Below are 10,548 nucleotides of genomic sequence, written 5' to 3'. Positions count from 1 at the left end.
TGAAATAGGGCAACCTTGGAGTTCCTGAAAGAACACAGGTGTTCTATTGATATCATCATGACCTTTGTGTCACGTGCCATGTACAACAAAGGTAATAAGACCACATTCCTTAGTGATCTGGAAACAAGCCCCTGGCCCACCAGATGTCCTGGTAGCTCATGAATGGAATTCTAGTACTCAGGAGGATGCCAGCGCTAGGCTATATAGACCCAGTCCTCTTACAAAAAAGGGAGAGACAAAGGGCCAGGGAACTGGGGTGTAGCCCCATTGACAGAGTGCTTGGCTGCCACGCACAAGGCTCCAGGTAACATCTCCAACACAGCATAAACCCAGGCACAACTTTCCTTAAGGCAAAGGTTGGTTTGGTTCATTGACTGATTTTTGCAATCCCAGCACTCAAGAGGGAGAAGGATCAGGAGTTCAAATTCATCCTTGGCTACTCAAATTCCTCGAGGCCAGCCTGGGCTACATGATACCGGGTGTCAATTACACACACACACCACACACCACCACCACCACCACCACCACCAACAACAACAACAACAACAACAACAACGAACAGCTAGAGAGTTTACTTACGTTTCCCCTTAGCTGCCCCAATCAGCTTGAGATCCTGCACTTAAGACCTAGAGGAAACTTACACGGATTTATCCCTGGTCTTTCCCCTCTGTCCCTGAGTGAGGGGGCGGGACTGCAGTAACTGTCCAATGAGACGCGCCGCTGGAAGGGGCGGTGCGCCACCTCGCAAAGCCACCGAAGGGACGGGGCTCTTATTCGGGATGGTTTGTCCCAGCGACTGCCAGCTTGGTTCTCTTCTTCCATCCGTGTTCTACTGTGCCACGGAGAGAACCGGGAACCGGACGCGGGCGTCACTAGGACCTCCTGGGCAACGAGATGGTGAGTGCAGCCGGAGATGGAAACAACGGCTGCGTGACGCAGCCTTGCGTCACTCGGGAGTCTGCGCCGAGTTTGTCACCCCCCCCCACCTCCCCCTGTCCCATCTCCCGTGGCTTCTCCGTGCGGCTCAGCTCCGCCCGGCTGCCCTCCCTTCGTCTGGCTTCAGCTCTGCTCGGCGCGGCTGGATCGTGGGGTGGGCGGGGCGGCCACAAGACCCTGACCGTACAGAGTGCCGGGGGGGCTGCTGCCTGAGGGTCCCCAGCCTATCCCTGCTCCCTAAGTAGGAGCCGGTTTCCCCCAGTGTTGTACAGATTTACGGGCGGTCTCAAATTAGAGACCCTATTCCAGCCTAGCTTTTCAAACTCTGCTGCCAACGAAGACCTTCGTTTCCGGTTCCCCTTTCCACATCTCCAGTAGCAGCTTCCCTCTCCTTGTCCTTTTTCTTTGTCGTTTTCTCTCTTCTGCCTCCCCCCCCCCCTTACTCTTTCCCCGCTGGGGTGGCGTGCAGTGCACTGGAAGCAGAAGCTCTGAGAGGGATACTGGACCTGGTGTGGGTGTTTTTTGTTTGTTTTGATTTTTGAGACAGGGTTTCTCTGTGTAGTCCTGGCAGTCCTGGAACTCTGTAGACCAGGCTGGACTCGAACTCACAGAGATCCGCCTGCCTCTGCCTCCCAAGTGCTGGGATTAAAGGTGTGCACCACCACTGCTACTGGTGTGGGCTTTTTGAAACCTCAGAGCCCACCCCCCAGTGACACACTGTCTCCAGGAAGGCCACACCTCCTAATCCTTTTCAAATGGTGCTGCTCCCTGAGGGCTAAGCATTCAAATATATGAGCTATGGGAGCCTTTCTTATTTTATTTTATGTGCACATTGTTTATGTGAGGGTGTTGGATCCCCTGGACCTGGAGTTACAGACAGTTGTGAGCTGCCAAGTGGGTGCTGGGAATTGAACCCAGGTCCTCTGGAAGAGCAGCCAGTGCTCTTAACCACTGAGCCATCTCTCCAGTCACAGGGGCCATTGTTATTCAAACCACCATAGTAACCCAGTCTGGCCTTCATCTCACTATTTCTGGCAGGCTGTCCTTCAACTCAGAGTAGTCCCCCTACTTTACTACCCTAGGCCTTTTTAAAAAGGTATTTAATTTATTACATTTTCCTCTTACCCCTGTGTGTGGGTAGATCAGAGCACAACTTGTGGGAGTGGATTCTCTCCTGTCGTGTGGGTCCAGGGGATTGAACTCAGGCTGTCAGACTTGGCAGTCAGTGCCTTTTTGCTGAGCCATCTCACTGGCTCACAAAATACACACACACACACACACACACACACACACACACACACAGATTCATTAAGAAAAAATGACAGTTTCTGAGAGTGGGAAGGGGTCCAAGGGAAGCACACCCTGCTCACCCACTTTTGCATGTGTGTGGAATATGCATGTATGCTCATGTGTGCAGATATGTGCACACATGGAGTGGGGTCAGGGTTAGAGACTGACATTGGTTGTTCTCCGTCACTCTACCTTATTTTTAAGACAGGGTTCCTCACTGAACCTGGGTTTACCATTTTGGCTAGACTGGCTAGCCGGCCAGCAAGTCCTCGGGGTCCTCTTGTCTCCACGCCGCTTTGATGCTGGAGTTATAAGCTTGTTCTGCCATGCCTGGCTTTTTATGTGGGTGCTGGGGATATGAACTTAGGACCTCATGCTTCTTCACAAGCCCTATAGCCACCGAGCCATCTCTTTAGCCCCAAGTGCAGCTTAAATCCGCCTTCAGGATCCTCCTGCCTCTGTAGCTTCAGCATTTCCTGTGCGCACGCACCACCACAAGATTTTGATTTTGAGACATATTTTTTCTATGTATCCCAGTTGGCCTTAAACTCAATACAATCCTGTTTTAACCTTCTGAGTGCTAGGATTACAGGTGTGTCCTACCGTGCCTGCCCCCTCTCCACACACTAAGAATTTTATAATTGTGAGTCCACTTACCATCACATCTTGATCCCCATTCAGCTATGTCAGAAATGGTATCTGTTGTGCTAGCAAGGTACTTGCCACCAAACCTAATAACCCGAGTTGAGCCCTGTATTGGTTTGAATGAGAAAGGCCCCCATAGGCACAAATGCTTGAATATTTGGTCTCCAGTTGGTGAAACTGTTTGGGAAGGATTAGGAGGTGTGGCCCTGTTGGAAGAGGTGTGTCACTGGAGGGGGGCTGAGCCATTTCCAGTGTCTTTCTTTCTGAATCATCTGCTGCCCCAGCCCTGTGCCTGCCTATTCCCATGCTCCCCAACACGGTGGTTATGAGCTTGCCCTCTGAAACTGTAAGCCCCAATAAACTCCTTCAATAAATTGCCCTGGTTATGGTGTCTTATCCCAGCAATAAAAAAGTAACTGAGATAATACCCAAAGCCCACGTGGTGGAAGGAGAGAACGTACTCCTGTCCTCTGACCTCCACACCCACTATGGCATGTATACCCCCAATAAATAGATGCAATTTTAAAGGCTGAGAGAAATGTAGCTGTTAATTATTTCTCAGTGTGAGCCAAACCCAATACAGTTTGGGCTCTGCTGAAGGAGCTTTTGTCTCATGCTGAAATGGGAGTGGATGGAGCGGAGGCTGTTCTCAGGCTCAGCACCATGAAGATTCTGTAGGGTCAGGGTACTCATGCCTTTCCCTTCTGCCATATCTTCTCTCTGCCTTCCTGCTGATTTTCTTGCACAATTATATGTTTGAAAGTTTATATTTATGCGTGTGAGTGTTTTGCCAGTGTGTGTGTGTATGTGTCTGCATCATGCTTTGCCCTGATAGGCCAGAAGAGGGCACCAGAACTGCTGGAAGTGGAGTTACACGCAGTTGTGAGCTAGGAATTGAACCTGGGTCTTCGGCAAGAGCAGCCAGTGCTCTTAACTGCTGACTCATCTCTCCAGCCCACCTTCTACAATTTTAAAGTGGGGCAGAGAAAAAGAAAAATTAGACCTGTGTATTGGTTTAAATATTAAGGCAACTCCACGTAGTTAAAAGGCAGGTTTATTTTGTGGGGTAACTCACAAGTGAAGGGATAGGTTACAGGGTCTGGGAAAGGTATAGCGCAGTGCAGCAGTGTTCTCTGGAGAACTCTGCTCTGTCTATCTCCAGCGTCCAGGGTCCAGGAACCAAGAGCGCTGGCACACCCGGATCTAGGGTCTTCAGGGGTCCTCTCTCGGCTCCCCCTTGTAGGTGTGACAGTTACCAAAGCCTCAGTGGGGGTGGCACTTCCAGGTCAAAGCTGGAGTGGCTACCCACTACACCTGTGATAAATCTATCAATAAGTCGGACATGGTGGCACCAGCTGCAATCCCAGCATCTGAGAGAACTGGCAGGAAGATCCTGAGTCAGAGGATGGCCTGGCGCAGCAGAGCTGGGCACTGCCTACAGCCAACAAAGCAGCTGCAGAGAGGCTTAGTGGGTGAGCTGATAGCTGTGGAAGCGTGACGACCTGGGTTCAGGTCCCCAGCATCTGTGACGACCTGGGTTCAGGTCCCTAGCATCCGTGACGACCTGGGTTCAGGTCCCAGCATCTGTGACGACCTGGGTTCAGTCTGATCTGTGACACTGGTTCAGCCTAGCATCTGTGACCTGGTAGTCCTAGCATCTGTGTGAAGCCTAGCATGGCCTTATGCCTGTGATCCCGGTGCTGTGGGTGGAGACGTGGTCTGCTGAAAAACAGCAGCTTCAGGGTTCAGTGAGAGGCCCTGGACCCACTCATCCAGGAGGGCCATAGTGCTCACACGGACAGGAAGTACATGGTCACAGCTGAAAGCAGTGTGAGGCAGCCTTCAGTAACTACTCTTCCCATTGTCTTGATAATAACCCAGAGAGGAGTAGGGCACAGCTCCTGACATTCTCCACATGTGCATGCATGTGCACACACAATATAAATAAAACAAGCCAACACTTAAAACGTACAGGTCAGTTCCATGTGTTTTGGTGCCAGTAATTTATGAGAGAGTGGAATGTGGACTAAGGTTAGAATTCTGGTAACCGTATTCATTTACCATAAACTAAAAGTGTAGAGACCACAGAATTGTATGTGAATGTCTTTTTAAAGGAAGGTTTATTTTTATTTATGTGGATGTCTGTGTTAGAATATGCTATGTGTGCTGCCCTTGCCCTCAGCAAGGAGGCCAGAAGAAGATGTTACATCTCCTGGAGCTGGTGTTGTGAGCAGCCCAGCGTGGGTGCTGGGAATTGAACTCAGGTCCTCTGAAGAGCAGCAAGTGTTCTTAACTGCTGAGCCACCTCTCCAGCCTTGTGTGAATGTCTTCTGGATTGAATACAGGTTCCCTGTGCTACATGTGTATCTCTCTTCCTCTTATAAACACATTTGGGATATTTCAGGACTTGGTGACCTTTGAGGATGTGACTGTGAACTTCACCCAGGATGAATGGACTCTGCTGGATTCTTCCCAGAAGAACCTGTACAGAGAGGTTGTCGGGGAAATCTTTATGAGCTTGGCTTCTATGGGTAAGGATGACAGCTTCTTACTTTCCCAGTTAGACAGCATGCTTTTCCTATCAGTACTGGCATTGAAAAGGAATGCTCTGATAAATAACCATAGCATCATTTCATCAGTTCATGGTCCTAGAGTCTTATACATTGTCTCTAATAACTCAATTCCCCCCCCCATGTTGTAGGAGAAAGATGGGACCAGAATATTGAAGACTGGTACAGAATACAGGGGAGAATCTTAAGGTAATTCCCACTGAAAACAGAAAGGAATGTCCTAGAAAGTTGAGGAGCTGGGTTGGTAGTGAAAAGTTTCCATACCCCGATATATTAAGCCTCTCCACTGATGCAGTAAGTCAGATCAGGCCAGTTAATAAGTCCAGGTTTAATCTGAGCAGAGCATTCTTGGGTAGTCCCAGGTGTGCGGGGAGAATATATCATAAGAACTAGTGGTATGCAAAGTCACTACTGGAGGGATCATGGAATTCCTCCAGAGGAAGCCAAATCCCAAGGAGCTTTTGGTGTTACTTGGCTTGTTATATATCAGCTGTCTTCTGTTATGAAAATCATGTGTGCCTTCATAGTTTTCCCAATTGACTTTTCCCTAAGAAGGACTAACAGTGTAGACTGAGCACTCTCTGGACATACACATTCCAGGTAATTTGGAGAAACAGCCTCAGGAAAAGGCTTTCTCTGGAATCAGATATCTCCTTGGCCACTGTGGACTTTACAGGATACACCACCAGGTGGACGCCCAACTGCCAAAGACTAACAATGATAACAGCCCACCTGAAAGTCTCCTGACTTAAATTCCACAAGGAGACACCACCCAGGGGGGCGCCCAACTTCCAAGGACTAACAAGTGATAGCAGCCCACGTACAAGTCTCCTGACTTAGAGTAAATCAGGACGCCGCCTAGGCCAGGTGGACACTAAGTAATAGTTTTACACAATTTAGCTTAGGCCTCCTTTCTTACAGCCTTACTAACTTTATAGACCTCTAACTACTTAACTAACCACTTCTAGGAATATTTAGATAAACTTCTGTGCTAACAGCTATGCTCAGCCAGAACTCCCAGTTCAAGCCTCCCTGTATCACCAGAGGCATCTAGCTGTACACAGGTTGCCTAGAGACTGAGCACACTTTCCCCCACCCTGCAGAAAAACGGCAGACAGCTTGGACAGATAGGAGCCACAGGAAAAAAGAAGACAGTTTTATTTTCTCCCATTGACCTAGCAACTTATAGATTTTTAACATCCTTTACCAAACACATTTAAGGTTATAGTTGTGCACGTAAGACCCTCTTCTTAGATATTACCCATATTTAGCCTTTAGTTGATTCATTAGTCACTTCCCCTTTGGGTCACAAATGGTAATTAACAACTAGTGCCCTTCTTTGTAATTCTTATCAACCCTCCATTTGATCCTGATAGTGGACAATCACTGCCTGAGGAAGTTCAGGCTGAGTGTCCTGGGTGGAGGGGAGGATTGTGATTTTGGGGAGATATATAACTGTAAAGCAGAGGACAGGACGGGTAAGAGAGAAGAGAATGGAAGAACGAGATGGGTAAGAACTTGAGAGGAACGAGCTGAGATGAGGAAGAACTAGATTGAAGAGCTAAAAGAGAGGACTAGAGGAACGAGATGGAAGATGAGGAAGAGCCAGATGGGGAAGAACAAGATGAGGAAGAGCCAGATGAGAGAGAAGGAGACAGGAGAGGAGCTGATAGGGTAAAGAACTAGATAGATGAGAACCTAGAGGGACAGAACTAGATGAAGGAATTAAGATAGAACATAGAGGGGACAGTAGATAAATATAGAGAGAAATCAAACAAGAAAGGAGCTAGACATGAGAACAGAACTGAAGCTGTGTATAAAGGATGTTATGCCAGAGGAATTAAAGCGAATGGATCAAAGAACTCTGAGTGCGTAGACTGATTTACCGACCCTAAAGATTCTCTGCTGGTTGATAGAGCCTTCCGCGGACCCTGGGAGGGGACTATCGAGGGCTGGACCCCCATAGTCCTCGTTACCCAAGGGAAGAGGAGAAGCCATGAAGGAAAACCATGAGGGGAAGTCTGTGGGCCAGACCTTAAGTACCCTCTGGGGGTGGAGCCACCGCTTGACAGGGGTGGGGTCTGGGGAGAGAGAGAGGTGGGGCTTCCACCTAATCATCCCAGACTCCTTGGGTACATGGTGCTGGTAAGATTTCCACCTAAACAGGTAACTCAGGTGGTAAAATGCCTTCCGTGCAAGCGTGAGGACCTGTGTTTGATCCCTAGAATCTATGTAAAAAGCCAGGTGGGTGTGGGGACATATGCTTGTAATCCCAGCTTTGGGGAGGTAGAGATAGGTAGATCTCTGGGGCTTGCGGCCAGCCTAATCACACTGGGTAGTTATTTATAAAAGTGGAAGACCGTATCTCAGAAAATAAGGTAGCAAAGAAGACACCTGAGATTGACCTCTGACCTCCAAATGTACACTTGTATACACAGACATACATAGACAGAACTTTAGTTTGTCATGAAGTTTTAAAAAATAAGCCCATCCATCTGCATGTTTATTTATTTATTTTTACATTTTATTTATTTGTGTGTGCACATGCACCTACAAAGGCCAGAGGTACCGGATTCCTCTGGAGCTGGAGTCAAGTTTCAGGGGTCCAATGTCCTCTTCTGGCACACAATAGTGTACAGACATATATGCAGATAGGTAAAACACCTATAAACATAAAATAAAATACAAACAAAAGCATTAAAAAAATGAACAGTTCACATCCTTAATGGCTGAGATACCTCTTCAGCCCCCTAGTAAAAATATGAATTTGAAGCGTATCAGTAAGTATGAAATCGTGAGTAAAGCATTTGTAATGTGTTCTGATTTTTTTTTTCTTAACAGCAACCATATTATAGGGAGACTTGGTGACAGCAAACGAGGCAGCCGTGGTGGCGAAACCTTCAGCCAAATTCTTGACCATGATCTGAACAGGAAAAGTTCTACTAGAGTAAAACTCTGCGAATGTGGTGTGTGTGGAGTAGTCTTCATGCCTGGCTCACCCAGGAGTGCCCTCAGTGCTCACACTAGACAGGAAGCACATGATTACAAGTGTAAGCAACGTGAGACAGCCTTCCGAAGTAACTACTCTTTGCAAATCAATGACAGGTCTCACGCTGCAGACAACCCTTCTGAGCGTCAGGAACACGAGGAAGCCTTCCTTTCTTTGACCAGCCTTGGGGAATTCGTTATAACTCACACTGAAGGTGGACCCCATAAATGTAACGTGTGTGGAAAAGGTTTGCACTATCCCAGCTCACTCAGAATTCATGAAAGAATTCACACAGGAGAGAAGCCTTATCAGTGTGAGCAGTGTGGAAAAGCCTTCAGTTGTTGGGGCTCAGTTCGAAGACATCAAAGGACTCACACTGGGGAGAAACCCTACAACTGTAAGGAGTGTGGGAAGGCCTTCAGCTCTCTTTCAGGCCTTAAAGGACATATGATAAGGCACACTGGAGGGGGCCCTTATAAATGTAAGGAGTGTGGAAAAGTCTTTAATTCGCCTAGCGCACTTAGTAAACATGAAAGAACTCACACGGGAGAGAGACCTTTTTTGTGTAAATACTGTGGGAAAGCCTTCATTTGTTCAACTTCAGTTCGAAAACATGAGAGAACTCATACTGGAGAAAAACCCTATGAGTGTAAGCGATGTGGGAAGGCCTTCATTTCTAATTCAGGCCTTCAAGGACATATGATCAGGCACACTGGTGTTGGGCCTTATAAATGTAAATTCTGTGGGAAAGCCTTTGGCTCTCCCAGTGCGGTTCTGAGGCACGAGAGTGCTCACGTTGTATAGGATTCATGTGACTAGAGCTGGAAAAGCCTTCACTTTTGGTCATTTGAGGACACAAGGTATCTGAGAAAATCTTTTACTATCCTAGTTCAGGTACAGAAAAGAATTACTGGAGAGAAATCCTGTTTACAGAATATAGTAAAGCTGTAAACTGTTAGATTTTATCTAGAAGGCATGAAAAGGTTGGAGAAAAAGCGTGTAAATAAAAAAATAAAACCTGTGTGTGTGTGTGTGTGTGTGTGTGTGTGAGAGAGAGAGAGAGAGAGAGAGAGAGAGAGAGAGAGAGAGAGAGAGAGAGAGAGACAGAGAAACAGTTATTTTTGTTGAGGTGGGCCAGAAGATACATAGAAGATAGATTCTTAAGTTAGCCATGATGGCGCAGGCCTTTAATCCCAGTACTGGGAGGTGGGGCAGGAGAATCAGGAGCATGTGGTCATCCTCAGCTATGTAGCAAATTGGAGATCAGCTTGGGTTACATGACACCCTGTTTCAAAGGGGTGCCACAAGCCTTTAATCCCAGTACTTAAGAGGTAGAGGCAGGTGCATCTTTGTGAGTTCGAGGCCAGCCTGGCCTACATAGTGAGTTCCAGGCCAGCCAAGTCTGTATAGTGAAACCCTGTCTCAAATAAAGGGGTTGAGGGATGCTCAGTGGTTAAGAGTGCTTGCTGTCCTTCCAGAGAATCCAAGTTCTGCTGTCAGCACCCACCTCGGACATCTTACAACTGTGCAAGTTCAGCTCTGGGGAATCGAAGCTCTCTTCTGGCCTCTGCAGGCTCTGCATTCAATATACATACACATAATTTTAAAAAGATGGACGATTTCTCCAGTTAGCACCCGGGGACAGATTACAGTGGTTTCTATCAAGAAGGCCCTGGGTGGCATGTAAAAATATTTGATGGCACTATTCTAATAAGTACAAGGCCTATGGAAATGTACCTTTAAAAATGTATTGTGCAGTGGGCATGTGTGGAGGTCAGAGGGCAACTCTGGCATTAGTTTTCTCCTTCAACCTTTACATAGGTTCCAGGGGTGGAACTCGGTTACCAAGATTAGCAGCAAGAACTTTCACCTGCTGAGCATCTTGTCAGCCCAGACATTTTTTTGTGTGTGTGTGACTATATCTGTGTGTGTGTGTGTGTGTGTGTGTGTGTGTGTGTGTGTGTGTGTGTGATTATATCTTGCTATTAGGATGTCTTGGAACTGAACAATCCTCCTGCCTCAGCCTTTGAAGTGCTTTGGGAGTAACATTTGAAAAAAATTTCATTGATGTGTGGGTGTGTGTTTGGGGGTCATGTGCTTGTGGAAATTGGAGATCAA

The 10,548-nt window shown here is 47.4% G+C and overlaps 1 protein-coding gene across 2 annotated transcripts; it reads left to right on the top strand.

Moving 5' to 3' along the window:
- Positions 1–611: 611 nt before the first annotated feature.
- Positions 612–9,808, top strand: LOC114695260 (zinc finger protein 627). 2 transcript variants are annotated; one of them, XM_028872531.2, is made up of 4 exons: positions 612–897; positions 5,276–5,402; positions 5,573–5,630; positions 8,283–9,808. In XM_028872531.2, exons 1-4 carry the CDS (start codon positions 895–897, stop codon positions 9,232–9,234), a joined length of 1,140 nt encoding a protein of 379 aa, XP_028728364.1. In that variant the 5' UTR covers positions 612–894; the 3' UTR covers positions 9,235–9,808. The 2 variants fall into 2 exon arrangements, with proteins under 2 accessions (XP_028728364.1, XP_028728365.1); XM_028872532.2 differs by lacking the exon at positions 5,573–5,630 and having other exon boundaries at positions 614–897.
- The last annotated feature ends 740 nt before the right edge of the window (positions 9,809–10,548 follow it).

This window comes from Peromyscus leucopus, chromosome 7 (assembly GCF_004664715.2).
Source record: "Peromyscus leucopus breed LL Stock chromosome 7, UCI_PerLeu_2.1, whole genome shotgun sequence".
NCBI lineage: Eukaryota > Metazoa > Chordata > Mammalia > Rodentia > Cricetidae > Peromyscus > Peromyscus leucopus.
This window is presented reverse-complemented; position numbering and strand designations above follow the sequence as displayed.